Genomic DNA, 22,890 nt, shown 5'->3' with positions numbered 1-22,890 from the left:
TCAAATCTACTAGGTGAATGAGTTTTTAGAGCGGGGAAAAAAAAACTACATGAAGCTTTAATTGTCCAAAGCAAACTTGATGGTCTGTTAAACTTTGTTCTCTGCAACAGGAACTTGTAATCCTTCACTGGCAGCTTTTTCAGGTTCTAAAGGATCAACGCCATTTTTTCCATCATCAAGTTGCTTACAGGACTTACTGCCCTTCTTTTTACCAAGTTTTTGTATACATTTGCCACTGGTGTTTTTCAGCTTTTCTGTTTGCTGGATTTCACTTTCAATCCGACCTTTCTAGTTATTTTCTTTGGCTTCCTCCACAATTTCATTACTCACATCGACTCCTTTTGGCTTCTCATGGATGCCATCAGTTTCTTCTTTTGACTCCTTACTTTCCTTTGCAATTTCGCATTGTAGTGATTCTATCACCTCCATCAGTTCTCTGTTAACCTGTGACAGAAACTTGGAGATCATCAATAAGATCCTGCAACTCCTTGCAATTTCAATCAAGAATGCAACCAAAAGAGATGGATCACAAAATGTGGACTGTTCACAAAATAACACGTTAGTATAAAATAACATCATTTTTTTTTTTTTTATCTAAGGCAAAAATGATGTCATCTTATAATAATAGTTTTAGTAACAAACAACTAAAACTCGTTCTGAATGTAACATGACTTGTCTCAACCAATTAAATGTAAGATCCATCTACTAGTGTTCTTATTGCATGCTTTTGTAATCAACACACAAACGTCACATGCACGTAAGTTGAGCCTCAACGCAATGCTCAGTTAATATCTGCCTAGCATACCTGGGGGTTCTGAAGAAATTCAGCTATGTCATTTGAACACGAAGGGCATTTCATGATGTTCTTTTGTGCTCGTAATGTTCGTCTGCCTTCACATGTCCTCTGTCTCACGAAACTTTGACCATCAAAGGCACCCTCTAGGCAGCTTTTGCAAAAGTTATGAGCACAAGGGGTAGTAAGTGGAGAAGTCATCACCTTCTTGCAAATGTAGCAGCTACACTCTGCTCGGTCAATTACACAAAAGCACAATTTTACTTTGTAGATAGAACAATATAGTGAGGTAAGAGAAGATGACAATGACTACATGAAAATTAGGGAGGAACATTCAGCTTGTAAATGTAAATTAGACAAGAATAGAAACCTTTTAGAAGTTTCTCTTTTACAGACTTATTTTGTGCTTGCCGTTTAACTTTCTTCATTCTCTTCCCTTCTTCTGAATGTCCAATATTGGCCCGCTTTCTACTACATGGTGGAGGTTTCTTCCACATCCAGCAACCTTTTTCCTCCTGAGAATCCAAGTGGAACATTTTAGGACATTTGAAAATCAATAACTCACAACTAAGTTACAAACCATAAGAACACAACAGGAAGATTTAGAGACACCTAGGAAACCATATTGTTTACTTAGATAAAACTATATAGATATTATGGATGGCAGAAGGAAAGAAGAAATGCAATCAATGGAGAAAGAACCCTCTTTGAACACATGAAGTAAAAGAGCATTAGCTTACATCATAGTCCCAGGATGGAGATCCCTTCCTTTCAGTTATGTCAATTGCAACATTTAACTCCTCAATGACGGGCAGTGGTCTTGAACGGTCTCCATGAACATCACTGTTGATTTCATGTCACATACACAAAGTCACAAATCCACAAACACTGAGAGAGAGAGAGAGAGAGAGAGAGAGAGAGAGAGAGAGAGGTATGATGAAAATAACAGACCTTGTCCATGGGGCAGGATCATTGTCACATCTAACAAAAAGATATCTACATACCTTAAATCCCTAATACAACAAACACTCATCAGTAAACAAGTTCACAAAAAACACAGCCCTAACTGGTTATTCTAGTGGGTTTTATTTTTTTTTAACAATCATAAGCATCTTACTTTAATCCCAGTTTTTCGCCAGCATTTCTCAACTCTGTAAATCCCATCATAACGTAACCTATCTTTAGGTGCATAGGAAGAGCGTTTTTCCTTGTGAGACCTGCCCGACAAAAAAAAAGAAAAAAAAGAAAAGAAGAAGAGATAAATGTTCTGATAAAAGTGGAAGAGCATACCTTCGGAACAACCTCATGCAATAGCAACCACCCACACAGCCAAAAAAAAAAGTACCTCATAAAATAAAATAATCATCACCAAAGAACTGATCATAAACAATATTGACAATTCCTAGTCAATATTTAACAAATTTTTGACAAGTATTTAGTTGGCCAGACCTTATAGGGAACTTTTTGCAAAGAGAATACATCACTAACTGCCTATTTAGGAAAAACAAAATATTCATTTTGTAATTGCGAACAAAAGTCATTGGGTGAAACTACGATTATTTTGACCTTGAATCACACATACTTGAAAGAATATATTATTACGATACTTTGACATCCAGAGCAATAAGCCATTGTATTTCTAAGTTCAGTGCTTAATCCATAATAAATGAAGAAACCAAGATTTGATATCCAAGTAGGTCATTACATAGGTTTTCTACATGCAAGATAATTCAATAAAAAATTACAGTCTGAGATGCAGTTGCATACTACCAAATATATCATAAAGTTCGTTAACACGACTCACCTCACCACACGAACAGGATAACCCATCCGGCAACTTAGTCTTAATGCCTCATTAGAATTTTCAAACTGCTGATCAAAAGAATGTTCCTTGTTTGTGCGTTTATTGCCACTAAGGTCCCTTCCACCACTGCATTAGAAGAAGGGAAGGGTTGGGATAAGAAAATGATCAATCACATGTTAAAGACCTAAGGCTAGATAATCAACCACCCTAACTTGACAATTTTTATTTCAACTAATATAACCAGGTACTATCATTTATGTGACCGAACTATGAAAAATTTTTAGACATAGACAAACAAACAACTCCAAACAGATTGCTGAATTGAGGAAATCAATATTACATTATGAACACACTTCAGCTCATTAAATTTTCTTGTGAAGTAAAGCTAGAATTCAAGTACAAATGCCAATGGTACAGACAAGAATATACCTCCCTGTGTATAGGAACCATTCGCCATGATCCTCATCGTCTTCATAGCCCACGGAGAGGGTCACTGACTGGGCACCACGCTTGGACTGCCCAGCAATACCTGAAATATGAGGATTGTGTACACCCCATTGCCTACACTCAAGTCTACTTGCCCAAGTCTCCCCTACCAGCACACCTTGATTTCTCTTCGGATCATTTTCTGGGAGAATTGGCCCAAAATGATCCATAGGTGTAGTCACAAATATTTTTCCACTAGCTGCATTAGCATTTCCCGATTTTACTGATCGTTCAGTCGCAAATGCCTTATCCGGGCGATCTTCGTTACGGATAACAGGACAGTCCCTTGACGGCCCAACTGCAGCATTGGCTTTTGCCATCTTGGCCATTCGTATGACACTGACAAGTGTAGAGTTTATCAGAGGAAGTCTTGCCATCTTCGGTGGGATTTGCTTGCGACAATTCGCACAACTGCGTTTTCCTCGCCCTATCCATTTTGTGAAACACTTCAGGCAGAAGTTGTGACCACAAGGAGTCTGAAAAAAAAAACCCTTGAGATCATCAACGTGCACCAAATACAGAAACATCCGTCAAAACCATTTCAATTTTATTTTAACCTAAACGGAGTTAATTCATCACTAGCAGACATTTATAAAGCCATAATGCTGAATTCAAATATAGTAATTTTAGGAATATTATAAATTTTACTATATATACTTTACATTTTATTTTTTTATAGAAAACTACGTAGACTTTACTTTACATATCAACATAAATACGATACAAATAAAAAAATTAATAAACTTATTTATTATGTTGATGGTACAACACTAATTACATTCATTGAGATAAAACCAGTAATACTATTAGCTTTTTTTTATTTTTTATTTTATTTTTAGGTAGTAGAACTAGTAATACTTTTTCTTTTTCTTTTATATACAAAATAAAAATTCTACTTTAATCTAATCTAAATATATATATATATATATATATATATATATGTATGTATGAAACTTCCTCTTAAAGACTTAAACCTTAGCTCTTATCTCTCACATCCTACAAGAATGTGTGGTGGTAGTAATACAATTAATATTCTTTTGGAAGTAATTCTTAAGTACTCTTAAAGTACTGTAAATGGTGCTCCTTTCTCTTACATTTATGGTAAGGTCCATTCATTAATTCATCGTAATACTGCAGGGATACCTAGGTATTTTCCTCTTTTGAAGGTAGTAAAACTAGTAATATAATTGGCATTTTTTTTCTCATTTTTATAGATAGTTAAAACCAACAATACCGTTAGCAACTTCATCAACACTAATTACATTTATTGATATGTTAGTTTATAAAGTTTTTGTAATAAGTACCATTAGCATTTTTTTTATAGGTAATAAACTGGTAATACCGTTAGTATTCTTTTGGAGGTAGTAAAACTGGTAATATCGTTGGCATTTTTTTCCCTTTATATAAATAGTAAATCTGGTAATACTGTTGGCATTTCTCTATAGGTAGTGCAACCGGTATTACCGTTAGAAATGTTTTTTTTTTTTTAATAATAAAACTTGTAATAACGTTAGCATTTTTAAAAAAAAAAGATATTAAAACTGGTAATATCGTTAGCATTTCTTTTTTAATAGTTATTAAAATTGGTAATATCGTTAGTATTTTTCTTTAAATATGACATCATAATTATGAAAGGCAATCTAGAATTTAGATTTGATTCATTCTTGAACATTTAGTGGACTGAGATAGATATAGCATTATGATTACTCATAAAACTTGATTCTAAAAATATACATCAAAATATGAAAGAGCCTTAGCCTAGTAAAATCATTTACTAAGTTGTTAATCATTTCTATTTTAAACAGTGCCCATAAACAAAAATAAACACGTTTTACAACAGAAATTGTCAAAGTATACATGCATGTACGCTGTGAATTATTTAGGTTTATTGAGCAAAATAACCAAAAATAGATGATCAAGCATGTGCAATGACACTAGTGTGAACAATTAAAATAGAATATTTTTGAGACTAGTAAATAAATAAAATAAAATAATGAGTGTATGTACTAACCGACACAGGTCTTTCCAGTAATTGCATGCAGAAGGAACAGTTCAGAAGACCATCGAGAATACTGAGGTGGTTGTTATCACCTTTAGTCACCACCTTATGATCTGATGGTCCCGCATCTTTACACAGCAACTGCTGCTTTCTCGTTAGCCTTCTCACAATCAGTCAATGACAAGTCTGACTCAATTGCACAAATCGCGGCGATAAGGCCGCCGGAACTCGACGATTCTCCAGCGACGGAGACAGGAACCGGGTTAGCAGAGAGCAAAGAACAGTCAGGGCAATCCCATTGGAGAGTATCGGCTAAGGAGTTGGGACGAACAGAGAGGCACGTGACGTGCCACGGAGTGGCACATGTCTTGCACGTGAGAGATTCCTCAGCTATGGGCTTGTTCTTGCAAGCCATGCAATTGCCTTCACCATCACAAGGAAGGTCGTAAACTTGTTGAGCCATTTGGATTTGCGAGTGTTTGGACTTTGGGGAGTACTATGTAAGCTAAAACACAATAGATTGTGATTGGGATTTTCAAGCTTGAGTGGGTGTGGGATTATGTGGGAGGAGAAGCAGGTATTTGTAAGGAAAGTAGAGTAGGAGAGTCGGAGCGTTTTTTTTTTGGATAGACTTTGAAAAAATTCACTTTTCCCTCTACTTTTTTTTTTTTCATCCATAAATGGGAAATTTTCCTAGCATGGCAATTGGGTGGAAAGGTGCTGCTTAGCTCACTCTCCAGAAATGCTTGACCTGTAGTGCATGCATGTACTCCAAATGTTAATGTGCAATATGGGAGGTTACAAACCTGAAATTAAATTAGTTTCCAATAATGTTTGGGTTCCATAGCCAATTCTAAAATTTGCTAAAATACAAAATTGGTTTTGTAAATTTCATCTTTTGTTATTTTAGTACTTTAAGTCTCAGTTTTATCACTTTAATCCTTTAAGTTTCAACTTTTGTCAATTTAGTCATCCGTTAGCAGCTATTGGTCTCCTTGCAAGAAAAACAGGAAAAAATCTTCTAGCTAGTTGAAACAGAAAAAATCAACGGTGTCAACTATTCAGTTGGTAGTACATCAAGGAGCCGCCGGCATAGCGAAGGTTGGCAAGTCAAAATCTTCTTTTTGAAACAAACAATTTTTGTATCTCAATGATAATAGCTCAACGGTTTCTATTCTTTAGTGTTTCATTTTTATTTTTATTTTTATTTTTTGTCGAGAAGATAGTGTTTTCATTTAAGCCAATTAAAGAAAACAATCTCCAGAGTTGATCATCTAAGTGCGTCTTTCAACAAGTAAGTTCCATTTTCTTAATTCCTTCTCCTTTATTCTTCTCTAACATCCCAAAAAGTTTTTTTACCTATAATTTTTCTGTTTCTTACTGTCCTATTTTTTTTTTCTTGTAAGAAGTGTAATAGCTGCTAACGAAGGATTTAACAGAAGACTAATGGAGGACTGTATTGACAAAAATTAAAACTTAGTGAACTGAAATGACAAAACTAAAATTTAGAGGACTGATATTAACAAAGCTGAAACTTAGAGAGTCAATTTTGCATCTTAACCTATATAAAATTTTATACAAGATTTTTTATTTATTATTATTATAACTTGATGGTGAACCAAAAATTTGACTATCTCCAATTCGTCTATAATGTCGTCGAAGTCCAAAGGTTGTCCTAATACGAGAAAGTCGTCCAAATGAAAGAAGGTCGTCCAGCTTGGAAGCATCTGGATGACCTCCCAACACTTAGAAATTATCAAAGTAAATTTATGTTCAAGAGTTTATAATTCAGACCGCATTCTACTATTTAGAAGTATGAGCAAAATCCTTATTCATCGCTCTAACTTCCCACTAAGTTCTTAACTTCTGATAGCAGTTAAAGAAGATAAGTCTGAACCTTCTAACTTCCATAGCAGTTGTGGAAGTTAAGTCTGAACCTTCTAACTTTCATTCACGTTGAGGAAGTTACTAAACAAGTAACCACTCCAAAGCTCACTATAAAAAGACTCATCCATATCAAATGAAGGTAAGTTTCCATCACTCCTAAAGTTGGAATTCTTGATTTCTAGAGAGAAAACTAACTTAAGCATCGGAGGGTTCTTGGCCACTTCACCCCGGTTACCTTTGATCTTGTGTTTCTTTCTTTTTAGGCCTTCCAAGCAACCACTAGCCCATTGAAACCCGAAGCATTCAGCCTACTGATTTTATGTTCATCATCAGTTGACGTCGTTTGTGGGGAGGTTTAATTTGTTTTTTGCAATTTATCTTTCTTTGACAAAAGACTGTATGGTCCAGACAAGGTCAATGGCCACTAGTCCAGACTGCTAGGAGAGTGGAAACGCTTCCAGCCACCCCAACCGTGCTCACCAGTTAGTGCTTGTTATGCAACCACCTTCCATCCAACAAATACAGTCCATGGCAGCTGCCATGGCAAAGCTAACCCATCAGAATCAAGAGCAGACTGGGGAGATCAACCAAAGAAGGCAACATCATGAACGGTGTGTGGAAGGGCAAGATCAAAGTTAAGAAGTTAGAGAAGGAGAAAATGCTGAGCGCGAGAATCACTTAAGGGGTATCGCTTCACGTAGGGTGCCAGACTTGGAAAATGAGATGGATTAAATGAGGAGAGCCATGAACAAGATGAGGGAAAATATGAGAAGGACAAATCACGTAAATGATTTAGTTCATCAAACCGATTCCCTTTTCATAACCTCCATCAATAGTCTCTGTCTTCCAAGTTTAAGATGCCTTCGTTGGATTCTTATGATGGAACGTGTGACCCATGTGATCACATTGCTACCTTCAAGACCATAATGCACTTTTAAGGGGTTTTAGATGAGATAATGTGTAGGGCTTTCCCAATTACCCTTAAAGGGCCAACACGAGTGTGGTTTAGTAAGATACCTCCAAACACTGCTAGTTCCTTCGAAGAGTTGAGTAAGTTATTCGTCAATAATTTCATTAGAAGTCAAAGGCATAAGCGCTCCTCGTCCAACCTGCTAACTATAGAGCAATAAGCGTGTAGACGGCAGGCTTCAGTTGACGGCTTAGGACCACCATAATAAGCATGAAAGGTATCTAGTGTGACGAGGTCCTTCCAATTCCTTTGAGCAAAAGGGATCTCCAACACACAACGAATGAAAGCCTCCTGCTCCTCAGTTATTTGTGGACGGACCTTAGCCGAAAAAGGAAACAGACGATGTTAAAGATCATGATAAAAGAAGACGGACAAGGGTAAAAACAAACATGGATGGTGTCACACCTGAATCCCTCACAATACCCCATGTATTGTCGAACCCTTAGGGCATGCTATCCCACTCATCCTGTCTACACACCTAATTTGTCCCTTGGACAAAAAAATACATGATCTTCCAATTTCTATTCGAGTCAGGCATGTTTGACACTAACCTAAGTGACGTCTTCCTCGCCAGGAAATGGTAAACACCTTGGGACGAGGCGTTATGATGGGGTTTGTAGCAGTAAAAAAAACTCGTTGAAGGTAAGCCAACGATTCCCGCCGCTAAGCTAACCCCAAATTACTTCAGTCCCAATGAATATTTTCCAAGCATTAGGAGCTATTTGGCTGACAGATAAACTCAAATAATTGGCTAGTTGATGATGTAGTTCCGTTAGTGGCAACCTTAATCCGGCGGCGAACATGGCATCATTCGTGCCCACATCCACCATCTTCCCAGAATAACACTTTTCAAATTTCTTGGGTAGACAGAGAGTGATGTGTACCAGGATTTGGTAACGGTCCCGAAGGGCGTTGAACACCTTGGTGGTCATCTTTGGGATAAAGTCGTTGACTGTCCACATTGCAGGAAGGATGAAGGGACAGGCACCACCATCTTCCTGACCCTCAGAATCTCCTCCTTCAGAAGGGGTTCCTTCGTCGTCATCCTCATCGTTTCTGTCCTCGTCATCCTTTCCGTCCTCGTCATCCTCTTCTCTCTCATCACCTACCTCTGCATCTCCTTCATCCTCTTCCTTATTTTCATCACTCAAAGACTAGGTAGACGGCTCCCTTTCTAGGGACCGTGGAGAATCTTCCCTAGGTTCGCGCCTTGACGGAAAGACCTTATCATAACTTGCACTCTCATAGACTGACGATGATAGTTCACTCGTCACTTCCCTATCTGACACCTATCCACTTACAAGCGACAGAGATATTTTTCTAAGAACCTATTTCGATAGGTCTCAAAACATAAAAAAAAAGGGGACAAGTTGCAAAAAGTATAAAATCAAAGAGAATAAGACTTACAAATAGATGGACGGATTGCAAGCAACGGTCCTACAAAGGAGTGACGGCGGGAAGTAACAAGTGGCTTGGACGACAGCGTGACAGCTCTATCTCTCTTATGGCTCGCAAAGATGAAATAAGGAAAAATGAGAGGGGATGATGAACTATTTATAGGGAGAAGGAGTGTGGGAAACGAAGCGACACTTTTGATAAAAAACGAGGCCAACCGGCTAGTGCCATGTGTCTCCTAGCATTTAATAAAGGTTGCTCAAGGACAGTTAGTGACACCCCCTTTTTTCCAAAAAATAATAAATAAATGGCAATTAATGATTGCACTCCATAACCCGTCGGTTGGAGTTGACGGAGCCATGGAGTAGGGGGCAGCTGATAAGGTTGTTTTCGTTTGCAGTAGGACACAAGGAAGCTGACAGTCCCTATGGACCCGTCAGCTTCCCATAAGCAGACGGAATCCCGAAGCAACGACACCATAAAGCTAACAACCCCACGATTCTTGACGGGCGTCTCCATAAAAGTCGACGAGAAAACTTTAGACGAGGCAATTGATCTATAGGATGAAGAGGCCGACAGGCCAATGTGGCTTAGCTTGATGCCCACGAACATCTATACAAGGAAATATCTTGTATCCCATGACTAACCCTAATCAAAAGAATCTCTACAAGGAAAGTATCCCACAAAATACGTATATTAATGAGGATCTTCCTTATAAGGAAAGACCTTCTCCACCAAGAAACAAAGGTCAGCTCTATACTATTATAAAAACCCAAAAATCCTCACAAATTAAGGTACGCATATTTTGCCCCAATTCTGACACTTAGAGTTGTAAAAGTTCTCTAATTTTACCTTCACAGGGTATTTGGCTAGTACCACACCAGTACTCTCTGTGAGGTCTTCTTCTTTTTTGTTCCGCAAGTTTTGTCTAGAGCATGTGAGGACCGTGTAATAGACTGATGATTTTTGGCATCATCACAGCTTATAGATTTTTTGATCTTGAAAATAAAATAATTTTTGAATCTGGTGATGCAATTTTTCATGACAAAAAATTTCCTTTTAAATTGAAAAATAGTGGGGATGAAGAAAATATTTTGTCACAACCTAGTTCTTAGGGATGGCAACGGGGCGGGGCAGGTCCAAAGGATGGGGTCTTTGCCCCTACTTCACATGGTTTTGTCTTACCCCATCCCTTCCCCTTGGGGCCACGCAAAGACCTGTCCCCCCCCCGGTAAAACTCTACTTCTTGTTAATTTGCCCATAACTATTACAATTGTTTTTTTAATAAAACATGTTTCATTAATAAAAATATACTTGAAATTACAAATAAATTTATCCCATCAAATCAAACTAATTTTTAGCAAAAATTGAATAATATTATTAAAGTGTTTAACAAGACAATATCCCAACAAAAACAAAAATCTCATAATACAAAATTAATGATTCAATAGTATATAAAATTTTTTTTAATAAAGACAAAAGAAAATGTTAAAAATGGTACCTCATTTCCAATCTTACTAGAGAAAAAAAAAAAAAAAGAAGAAGAAGAAGAGAGAAAGGTAGAAAACCTCGTTGGATAGAATAAAATAAGTTAATAATATGTTTGTTTAAATAGTATGATTGTAGGGTATGAAAAATTTACAATTTAATCAATACGAGGTGGGGCGGTGATGGGTTAGGGCGGGGTGGGTTAGGTCTAAAAAGTCTAAACCCATCCTCGCCTCGCCCCATGGTGCGGGGCTAAAATCCTACCCCATCCTCCCCTCACCACCCTTGCAAGCTGGGAAAACTCGCGCGAGGTGAAGCGGGGAGGGACGGGTCAAGCGGGGCTGGGCAAAATTGCCGTCCCTACTAGTTCTTCTACTTCACATCTTCAAAATCAATAAAATTTTGAAATAGAACCTAGAAGGAGTAAAAGATATAGAGTTGAAAAAGATTTTGGTCCTAATTATTATGTTTTTAACATTGAGAAAAATCCCTAAAATTTAAAAGAGGATTTAACATCACCTAATGCTATATTTTGGAAAGAGGCTGTAAATGATGAGATGGAATCTATAATTTCTAATAAAACTTGGAAATTAGTAGATCTTCCACCGGGTTGTAAGACCATAGGTTGTAAATGGGTCGTTAGAAAAAAGTTGAAGCCAAATGGATCAATAGATAAGTTTAAAGTTAGACTTGTTGCAAAAGGTTTTAAACAAAAAGCTAATTTTGATTTCTTTGATACTTTTTCTCCGGTAACAAGAATTACATCTATTAGATTGTTAATTGCTATTGTTGCAATTTTTTATTTGAAAATTCATCAAATGGATGTAAAAACTGCTTTTCTAAATGGGAACCTAGAGGAAGAGATTTGTATGGATCAACCTGAAGGCTTTGTAGAGCCTGGACAAGGAAGCAAGGTATGTAAGCTAATTAAATCCCTATATAGCTTAAAACAAGCACCTAAGCAGTGGCATGAAAAGTTTGATTCCTGCATGATTAAGAATGACTATAAATCAAATGAATGTGATAAATGTATTTATTCTAAATCATGAAATAATTTACATGTTATTATTAGCCTCTATGTGGATGATATGTTAATTTTTGGCTCAAATATGAATGTTATAAATGAGACAAAAATATGCTTAAAAGCCATTTTGACATGAAAGATTTTGGTGAGGCTAATTTTATTTTGAACATGAAAATTACAAAAACATGTGATGGAATATTTCTTGATCAATCACATTATGTTGAGAAAATATTGAGAAAATATAATTTTCATGATCACAAAAGTGTAGGTACTCCTTTTGATTTTAGCGTTCATTTATTTCCTATGAATAATGATGATGAGATTTTTAATCAAAAGGATTATGCTAGTATCATTGGTAGTTTGCATTATGTTACTGATTGCACTAGACCTGACATTGCATATGCAATAAGAGTGCTTGACAAATTTACTAGCAAGCCTAGTAAAGATCATTGGCTAGCTATTGAGTGAGTCATGAGATATTTAATCGGTACCAAAATTTATGACTTATTTTATAAAAAAAATACCCTGCTGTGGTTGAAGCTTTCAATGATGCTGATTGGAATACTTTATTAGGTGATTCTCTCTCTACCACTAGTTATATTTTTACCTTAGGAAGTAGTGCTATTTGTTGGAAATCTAAAAAGCAAACAATAATTGTCCATTCAACAATAGAAGCTGAATTAATAGCATTAGCTTCAGCTAGTGAAGAGGAAAATTGGCTAAGATATTTGTTATATGAAATTCCACCTTGGGAAAAGCCAATTCGACCTATATTAATTCATTGTGATAGCACTGCCACAATTTGTAGAGTTAAAAACCGTTACTACAATGGTAAATCCAGACCTATAAGAAGAAAGCACAGTATCATGCGATCTTATTTGAATAGTGGCATCATAATTGTGGATTATATTAAATCTAATGATAATCTTGTAGATCCATTTACCAAGGCCTTGGCAAAAGATAGGGTTTGGAATACATCGAGGGGATGAGACTAAAGTCCATAGAATCATAAGCCATGTACGAGAATACCTAACCCAATGATCAAAGATCCTGAAAATTGGGTTCAATGGGAAAAACGAATCATACGATGGTCATAAGAAATGCACAATTTATTTTGTAAATAATTTTTTAATTGTTCATCCCTATGATGTAAGTGCATTTATCCTGTAATGTGGAGAGGTTGAGTAGAAAACTCTTAATGAAATTTGTAACTCGTATGAGTGGGGTGTCAGAATTACAGAAGCACTCTTAACAAATTTTCACTTATGTGAGTGTGGGGGTAGGGCCGCTCCCTATGAGATTTGGACTTAATCTCAAATACACTCATGAAATTGGGATCAGTACACGGTCGTGAAGTGCTAATTATAAAAGTTCATGTCAACACTTGGGTTGTTATGTGTAAGCAGTGACGCTTAATTTCCTTAAAGCAGTTCTAGTTCAAGTCGGAGACCATTACGATTCTGGAATTGAGATCGTTATTTTACTAAGTGAAGGTTCAATGCAGAGCATACCTTTATGATGCGTATTTGCCTGGTAATTTCTTTTTAACTAAAAAAATTAATATTAAAATGAGTGGGGGATTGTTGGAGCATTTTAATATTAATTAATTAAAATGAATAAATATTACAACTTAAATGTAAAGATGTGAGAGTGAATATGGAAGATGAGGAGTTAGTGAAAATGTTTAATCCCGCATTAAAAAGGAAAGATATTATTTTATTCTTTTTAATTGTGGTGATTAACGGGCTAATATGAATTAAATCAGATATTGGGTTAGATACGTGCGCAAGGGGGAGATGAAGGGTAAAGGTATAAAAAATGGCAATGGATCAGCCTCTTGGATCCTCCTACTTGACAACTCATTTAGAATAATTACCATATTTATTGGTGAGTAAATGATCCTAATTAATACTCCATTTTTATTATGGAAAATAAAAAGCTATTAACCCACTTAATGGACTATCCGTTTGGGCCTTTTCATTCTTCAGAAACTCCTTATCTCACCATTAATTGTGTAACTCTAGCTCATCAAATTAAAATTCAGCAATTAATCTTGTAACACCCACAACATCAAAATAATGAACCTAATTAATCAGATTAATTCGGATAATAATTTCGTGAGGCCCATTGAGCCTATAAATAGACTCATTTAGACCCAATCCATGCTACAACAATATACAAAAAAAAAAATAGAGAGCTTCTTGGTAAGGAAATGTGTTCTTTTTGGTGGAGTTTTGGGTTTGAACACTTTGTGCAGAGGTTGTTCTAACCATACGACACTTGTTGGATTATTGTATTCTGGGGGAGACAAGTTAAAGAAGATCTACACTGGTTACAAAGTTTAACAAACCAAGGGCTTGAATCTCCTTAAAGAGAGCGAGTGCTGCGCTTTAGTCCAAATAGTGTGTGTAATTTCTCTCTTTAAATTCATAATATTTAAAAGTATTGTTCAGTTTCTCGTTGTGTTATTTCCATTATTATTGTATTTGTACCAACAGTTCCTAAATTGATTTTGCACTCACCCTAGTTTCTGAAAATGAAAAACCATTTCTATTTTGATATTTACCGTCAAACTACTAATAGAAAATGCATACGTGATTCAAAATAAGAATAGTTAAGAATAGACCCAAAATGCGAGAACTAAAAGTGTATTTTCGCCTAATAATAAAGACTCATTTAAAATCTTAAAAATTAATATAATATTCTTTAAAATCTCATTTAAAATCTTATTTTCAATAGCTTATTAACAACTAATTTACTAAATAATCAATAATAAATAAATAAAAAAATTTCTAGCCGAACGAGCCGAAAACTAACCCAATGATTTCTAAACCCAAATTTTTTTTTTTTTGGAAACAATTTCTACGAACCAATTAAAACAACAATATGAGAAACAAAGAATTGAAACCACAACTGACTAAAAAAATGTTGCTCCCATGCATTACAAAGTGAGAAACGCCATCGTATCACTGTTAAAAAAAAAAAAAAAAGAACAACAATATACAGTATTAATTAGTACAAAACGGCATCGTGTTAATCTAATCCGCAGAAGTATTCTATTCTGGCCGGCTATAGGTTGGTTCTCCAGAATAAATAAACAGAATAGCTCTCTCTTGATTCTTAAATCTTAACCCCCTCGGCTCTCTCTCTTTCGCTTCAACTGAAACCTAAACAACAGAAACAGAAGCAGAAGCAGAGATGTTAAGAGTTGCAGGGAGAAGGCTCTCATCTCTATCATGGAGGCCGTCGCAGACAACCCCAGCTTTCTTCTCTCGTTCCCATAACCACTTCTTCTTAAATGACACCCACGAATCCTCTGATCAATCTTCCAGATCCATCATATCTTCCCATCGTTTTACAGATCTCATCAGAGGTAAGATTTACGCTTCTCCTTTTTTTTTTCCATCGCTCACATCTGATTATCGTTCCATTTCCTTTGACCCTTATTTTCTTTCTTTGCCTTTTTCATTTTTAGCGTAGAAAATTATACGAACGACGATGTTTTGCAATTTTATATTTTAATTTGCTTGTTGCCCTTTTAGGTAACATTTATATTTTTATTGTGGCTTAGTTCAGCTCAGAGATTCGTTTTGGAACCAGAAATGTGGGAATATTATGTGTTTGCCTCTGTTTTCTTATTGGGTAGAGGTGCACAAGTTGAAATCAGATTAAGATTCTGTAGAATATCAGTTTATAATTACTTTCCTGGCAACCATGTTTGGAATTTGGGATTTTATTGTATGAATCTCTTTGGATATGTGAGACTTTTATTATGCAATGAAACTTTTATATAACAAAAATGCTTGAGATGGATTTGGCTTCTTCTTTTTTCTTTTTTCTTTTTTAATTGGAGGGGGACTTATTGATTGTATTGTATGTTTCTGTGGCTGAAATAAATACCGTTCTAGATTGAGATTAGCTTTTGTTTATTTATCCAAGTCGTTACGGGTGTTCATTTGATTAAGATTGTATATATGCACTGCATATCGGGCTCTGGTGCAATGGCAAGTGCCTTCTACCAAAAGCGATACGCCCTGTGTTTGAGTATGGGAATTAACCTTTTTAAGTAAAAGAATGAGGTTAAGGTTAAGGTAGCCTATCAACTACCATCCTCTCCCAGACCTTGCAAAAGTGGGACCTTTGTGATTGGGTACAACCTTTTTTCTGTGCACCGCACGAATATGCTATATGTTTGATGGTTGAAGCCTAGGGAGATCTATATAGGTCTTAAGAGGGTTACTTAAATATGGTCTTTTGTGATTATCCTAGAGACCATTTACATTTCTTAAAATAACATTTTGGCAAGGACCATCCTCTTTTCTTGGATGAATAAGTAATTTATTCAAACCAGAAGAGACCTGTAAGCAGGTTACTGGAGCAAACAGCAAGCTGCGTAACTTAATGGAGGTTTTGATAATGGAGGTTTTAAGTAGACTCTTGAAGAAGATAGAGGAGTGTAATCTTATTCGGGGCTTTCATGTGGGAGCCGTGAACTTTACTGGGGTGAGTATTTCCCATTTGTTAATTGCGGATGACACTATCTTATTTTGTGATGCCTCTAGGGATCAGCTGCTGTCCATAAGGTTGGTGTTGTCTTGCTTTCAGGCGATTACGGGTTTGAAGGTCAATGTAGGGAAAAGTGAGATTGTCCCTGTTGGGGAGGTGAATAATCTAGATGCTTTCGCTAATGTTCTTCATTGTAGAGTGGACAGTTTGCCTATGAAATATTTGGGGATGCCATTGGGATCTTCTTTTAAGACAGTCTCGATTTGGAATCCTATTTTGGAGAAGATGGAGAAGAGGCTTTCTGGGTGGAAGCGTCTATATTCATCTAAGGGTGGTAGGCTCATGTTACTAAAGAGTACTCTCTCAAGTCTCCCGACGTTTTTTTTTTTATATCTCTTTTTACTATTCCTAAAGCTGTGGCAGCTAGATTGGAAACTATTCAGAGGAATTTCCTTTGGGGGTCTTCTGAGGGGTGCTTCAAATATCCTTTGGTGGCATGGGATAAGGTGTGTTTACCCGTTGAGATGGGTGGTTTGGGGATAAGAAAGGTGGTGCCGTTTAATCAAGCTCTATTAGGGAAATGGCTGTGGAGATATGGCCATTAAGTTACCCATCTATGGCGACGTGTTATCTCCTCAAAATATGGCGAGGGTCAAGGGGGGTGGAGTGCTAATGTTTGCAGGAGGTCCCATGGGTGTGGCTTATAGAGAAGCATTAATGAAGGATAGGATAGCTTTTCTCAGCATCTGTCTTTTGTAGTGGGGGAACACTTGTATCTGCTTTTGGCATAATAGGTGGATTAGTGACGCTACTCTAAAAGATCTCTATCCTGAGCTCTATGTGTGTTCAGCGGTCAAGGATGCCTGTATCTTTGAGGTTTTGTGGATTCCAAAAGGAAGTATTGTTAGATTGTGGAATTTAACATTTTATAGAGCTTTTGAAGATTGGGAGTTGGCTGCATCGTATTCTCTTCTTCAGCTTATCCAAACTCGTTTTCCTCAGGGTAGTAGGAGAGATACCCTTTACTGGCGGCTTAAAGGGGATGGTAAGTTTGACACTCGGTCTTACTACCTTTCGATCCGGGGTGCTTCGAATTCTTGGTTTTTTTGGAAGGGGGTCTGGAAACCAAAGATCCCTAAGCGTGTGGCGTTCTTTTTGTGGTCTGCTGCTCATGGTTGGATCCTCAATATGGATAACCTAATGCTTAAGGGTCGCCATTTGGCTAATAGGTGTTGTATGTGTTGCTGTGATGGGGAGTCGGTTAACCACTTTCTTCTTCATTGTCCCGTTACTCATTTCCTATGGACTTTTATGCTTCAGGCCTTTGGTATACTTTGGGTTATGCTAGGATTGGTGGCAGGGTTGTTATCTTGCTGGCATCAGTGACATGGGAAGCATTACTCAGACATTTGGAACTTGGTTCCTGGGTGTTTAATGTGGATTGTGTGGTCGGAACGAAATTGTCGATCCTTTGAGAACAAAGAGAAGTCGTTGGTTGAGTTAAAGCTTTTATGTCATCGTAGTCTTTTGGAGTGGTCTCGTTGTTGGGGTTTTACTGATTGTTCTTCTCTCTCTGAGTTTTTACCCTCCCTTGGCCTAGTTTCCTGAATACCCTTGGTTTTTGGTTCTGTTGACTGCTTTTATTTCTTGTTGCTCATAATCATGAACTTGTATTTCTAGTTTTTCTATCATTTATAAAAGTTTTCTAATTACCTATCAAAAAAAAAAAAAAAAAATTAGTGGCTAACTAATAATTCCCTAATTGACAAAATCAGGAAGACTCCACAAAGCAAGGACCATTTTCTTATGCTAATTAAATTATATGCTCAATTTTGATGTGAACTCTTAAAAGGATTGAGATTGACATGATGCTCTATTACCAAGTTGGCTTTCAAAAATGTTTCTATGGGATTCAATAGTTTGTGACGCTTGTTCCTTAAATGCTTGGTTTATTGTTCCAGGATTTTCTACTGAAGCCCTCGCCCCAGGGCATGATGTGGGCATGATCTCTGATATCCCAGCCACGGTGGCAGCTGTGAAGAACCCTACTTCAAAAATTGTATATGATGAGTTCAACCATGAACGCTATCCACCTGGAGACCCCAGCAAGCGTGCATTTGCCTATTTCGTGCTGACAGGTGGCAGGTTCGTGTATGCCTCTTTGATCCGTTTACTTGTCCTTAAGTTTGTTTTGAGCATGTCTGCCAGCAAAGATGTCCTTGCCCTTGCTTCCCTTGAGGTTGACCTATCTAGCATTGAGCCTGGAAGCACTGTTACGGTGAAGTGGCGTGGGAAGCCAGTTTTCATTAGGCGTCGAACTGAAGATGACATCAAGTTGGCTAATAGTGTAGACATTGGTTCTCTTCGAGACCCACAAGAGGATGCAGTGAGGGTTAAGGATCCAGAATGGCTTATTGTTATTGGGGTTTGTACTCATTTAGGTTGCATTCCCCTGCCAAATGCTGGGGACTTTGGTGGTTGGTTTTGCCCATGCCATGGTTCACACTATGATATTTCTGGACGGATTCGCAAGGGGCCAGCACCATACAATTTGGAGGTACCCACTTATAGCTTCTTGCCTGAAAACAAGTTACTCATTGGTTGAGAATTGGTGAGGAAGTTGCGTTTTTGGAATTGATTTTTTATTGCAAGATCTCATAAAGATAGTTTCCTCTTTTCTGGGGAAGTCTGATGACTTAATTGGAAACGGAATTTGTTTTCCTTTTCGTCTGTTCAGTTATGTTTTATATACTTTTTAACATTGTATCTACTGCCAGTTTTGGACAAGGTCCCTGTTCTGAATAATACAGCTGGATTTTTGTTAATTTTTTTTTTTAGTATTAGTACCCGTTTGGGTACAGCTGAAACAGACCCAGCGTTTGCGTTTTAGCATTTTCCTTTTTTTTTTTTCCAAGAACGTGCACTGGTGTATTTTTGCTTTTCTAGTGGGTTTCATGCACTGTTCACGAGACCCACACATCTCTTTTTCAACAAAACTTTCAATAAAAATGAGTTACATGGCACTATTCACACGTTTAAAAATTATTTTGCTACAGTATTTTCAGTTTTCAGCAAAATAAGCAGTATTTAAACACATCTTAGTGGCATTTCCAATTTCATTCTATTGAAGAAAATAAATTGTGCGTGCAGTTGGTTAGGTATTATTTTTCTTTCTTCCTTTTCGAATGTTAACATATCCCATATATACTTCAAAGTTAAACCTTGTATCTGCTGCCAGCTACAGAGAAGGTGTCAATGTCCTAAATAATACAGCTGGATTCTTGTTGAAATTTTTTGTTTTAATGGTATTTCCATTCTAAAATGTTTTCCGACATAAAATGTTCTCAGCTGAAAACATATTTTGTGGTGTTTAGTTGTATTCTTAAAAATGCTGTGGAAATCATTTTTTGGTGTTTGGTATGAGATAAAATATGAAAATTTTCCACTTGTCATGCTTGGATTTAGAAAATATTAAATATATAATAAGTTGTATCATTGTATTTTCTAGTCAACAGGAAATATTTTAAGGTTTTATCAGGGTTTACAACGAAACAATCACTTGAAAATACTGAGAATGATTTTTGGAAAATATTTTACAGCAAAACAAATAGTCATTGAAGAAAGGAAATTGTGCACATTGTTGGCGCACCATTTTATAATTAAAGTTTTGAGCCATTATTTTAGGGAAAATTATACCTTTTTTTTTTTATATGAAAAATTAGAGTTGTAAAAGAGCCAAGTTTTGTCAAGTAGTGTATGTTCAAGCTTGGCTTGTCAGGATAATCAAAAGTTCGAGCTTGGCTTGAGTTTGTGACAAGCCTAAAAATAATGTTTGAGCTTGAGCTTGTGGAAATGCCAAAAAGCTTGAGCTGAGCTGAGCTTGGCTTGGCTTGGCTTGATTAATTAGTCAAGCCAAACTCAAGCTTAATATTAAGCTCAAACTCGAGGTCAGGTCAAATTTTTAAGCTTGAGATCTAAAAAAATTACATTATTAAATGCTTAAATCTCTAAAATTAAGAAAAAAAATAAAAAGAAAATAGTATACTCCTTTTATCATGCATCTAGTTCTACTTATGATTAACCATTATTCAAATTAATAATTTACATAATTAAATTCATTCATTCATCATTCTTTGTCTATAGCTTCAGTAATTATTCAAAATACAATTTTTACATTCATGTAAAGGACTAGAAAAATACATATTTATAACTATTATGAATGAGAATATACTAACATGTTTCATAATTTTACTTTAGATGATTGATAGTAAAGGATCATATGTGGCCTATTTAATTATTTATTCATTTTTAAATGTAATTATAGTTTAAAGTGGTTCTTGATCAGTTTAAAGGGGAAAAAAATTAAGGTAATATAAGTAGTGATCTCATGTTGGCCATGTTATTATTAAGATATGTGTAATGAGTATATTTAGCTAACACATATAAACTTATAAATGAGTCTATACTTGAATTGTTGTGTATCAAGCCTAATAACTCACGAGCTTATTCGTAAACAAATTTTTTTGCTTAGGCTCGGCTTATTTATTAAACGAGCTTAAAACTAAGGCTCAAGCTTGGCTTATTTATAATATATATATATATAAATAAATAAATATATATATATATATATATATATATATATATATATATATATGAACAAACTTTTTATTGATCCGAGCCCAAGTTGTTCATGATCGGCTTGACTCATTTACAACCCTAGAAAAAAATTATACATTTGCACCCTAAATTCACATTATTTATAATGTCTTTCAAACTATCACTTTGCACAATTAACACTAATTTGAAAGAATTGTATCAATGAGTCCCTCATCATTCAAAAAATATTACAATTTCTATCTAATTAAACTCTCAGCTCCAATGAAGGGGAATTTTTTTTTTATGTAACTCTCTCAGAGCATTCGCACTGGGCATGCTAAATGGCATATGTAGGAAAATTTTACCATTTTCATACAAAAACTAAGCTTCATCTGGACTTCTAAAGTACAACTATTGCAAAAAAATTTGCAATAGTGCTACAGTGCAATTCTACCTTTAGAATTGCACTGTAGCACAATTTAAAAAAAAAAAAAGTTTTTTATTCCATTAGTCCTCTCTCCTCCTTCAGTCCTCTCTCCCTCACTCCCACTTTGTCTCTCCGTCTCCCACTCCCTGTTTCTCTTGATGTGCAGTGGTGGCCTGTTTATGGTGGATCTCGGCGTGGCAAGGTGATGGTGGTGGGTTTTTTTTTTTTTTTTTTCTTCTGCAAAGTCCCTCTTTCTCTCAGTCCTCACTCTTTCTCACATCTCTCTTTCTCATTCAAGGCTTGCATCGGAGCTGGGTTGGGTTCGTGGTTTGATCTGGGCATGGTGGTGGGCTGGGATCAGTTGATGGTGGGTTTGGATTAGCGGGCTGGGTTTGCTGGTGATGGCTTCGATGGCTCCAATGATTTGGATCGGGGTGGATTGGTGATTCTTTTTGAATGGGTTTGTTGCCATCAAATGGGTTTGACAAAGGTTTGAATCGAAGCTCCGATGACTTTGATAGTGATTTTTTTTTAATGGGTTTGACCATGGATTGCTGTGTTTTTTTTTTGGTGGTGTTGATGGTCGTAGAGGGTGGTGTTGATGGTTTGGGATTTTTTTTTTTTTTTTTTTATGGTAGATTATGGGTTGCTAATGGTGGTAGCGGTGGTGGTGGTGGTGGTGTTAAGTGTGTGTAGTGCAGTAGTGGTGGGCTTGGGGTGATGGTGGTTTCAATAAATTTGTGGTTTTTGAACAGAAAGAAAGAGAGAGAATAAATAATGTGTTGTATTGTAAATGATGGCGATTGTGAGATATATTATTTTATTGTATATAAATATTATATTAATGAGTAGAACAGGAAAATAAATTGTATTGTATAATTGATAAAATGACTTTTTAAGATGGTAAAATAGGATGTGATAAAATTTTCGGATGTGAATGCTCTCAAATTAGGGTGTCAATTGAATGAAATGATAATTTGGGGAAGAGTGGGAGAGGAAAGTTTAGGGTGACGTGTAATATGCTCTAATTTATGTAATAACAAATAAAAAGACACGTCCTTTTTGGACTGGCTTTTATGCCACAAGCCGAATTGCTACTCCATCCGTACGTGCTTGAAATATTTTGGGCCGATGTCTTTTAGGGAACAGAGTGCTATGTCTTATATACATGCATTTTTTAATACCCATTTTTGAATATTCTTGACTAGCATGGGAGGCGTTTCAAGCATATTGTAGTAATGCTTGCTGCAACATTCCGTTTTGGAGTAAAGGGCATGCTTTTCAACTACCTTGATGTAATTCATTGAAATGAATTTGTCATGATCCATATTTGATATAATTCTAAATTGGCTGACAGCTTGTTATTTCAAGAATGAGTTCAATAGAGAAGACAGTTTTGCAATCACATTTCACATGTTATTGCGACCTAGGTCTAATGCTGGATTTAACAGATTACATGCTATTTGGGAGAGAGAGAGAGCGAGAGAGAGAGGTTGTTTTAATATAGTTGCAGCA

The 22,890-nt window shown here is 36.3% G+C and overlaps 1 protein-coding gene and 1 pseudogene across 1 annotated transcript; one reads left to right on the top strand and one right to left on the bottom strand.

Annotated features, from left to right (window-relative positions):
- Positions 1 to 34: 34 nt before the first annotated feature.
- LOC142626758 (E3 ubiquitin-protein ligase ORTHRUS 2-like) lies at positions 35 to 5,553 on the bottom strand (annotated as a pseudogene).
- A 9,323-nt stretch (positions 5,554 to 14,876) lies between these two features.
- On the top strand, positions 14,877 to 19,177 carry LOC142628346 (cytochrome b-c1 complex subunit Rieske-4, mitochondrial-like). Its single transcript, XM_075802460.1, has 2 exons — positions 14,877 to 15,219; positions 18,314 to 19,177. Exons 1-2 carry the CDS (start codon positions 15,045 to 15,047, stop codon positions 18,955 to 18,957), a joined length of 819 nt encoding a protein of 272 aa, XP_075658575.1. The 5' UTR covers positions 14,877 to 15,044; the 3' UTR covers positions 18,958 to 19,177.
- Positions 19,178 to 22,890: the final 3,713 nt, after the last annotated feature.

This window comes from Castanea sativa, chromosome 3 (assembly GCF_040712315.1).
Source record: "Castanea sativa cultivar Marrone di Chiusa Pesio chromosome 3, ASM4071231v1".
NCBI lineage: Eukaryota > Viridiplantae > Streptophyta > Magnoliopsida > Fagales > Fagaceae > Castanea > Castanea sativa.
Note: the sequence above shows the minus strand (reverse complement) of the source record. Positions and strands in the feature narration are given on the sequence as shown.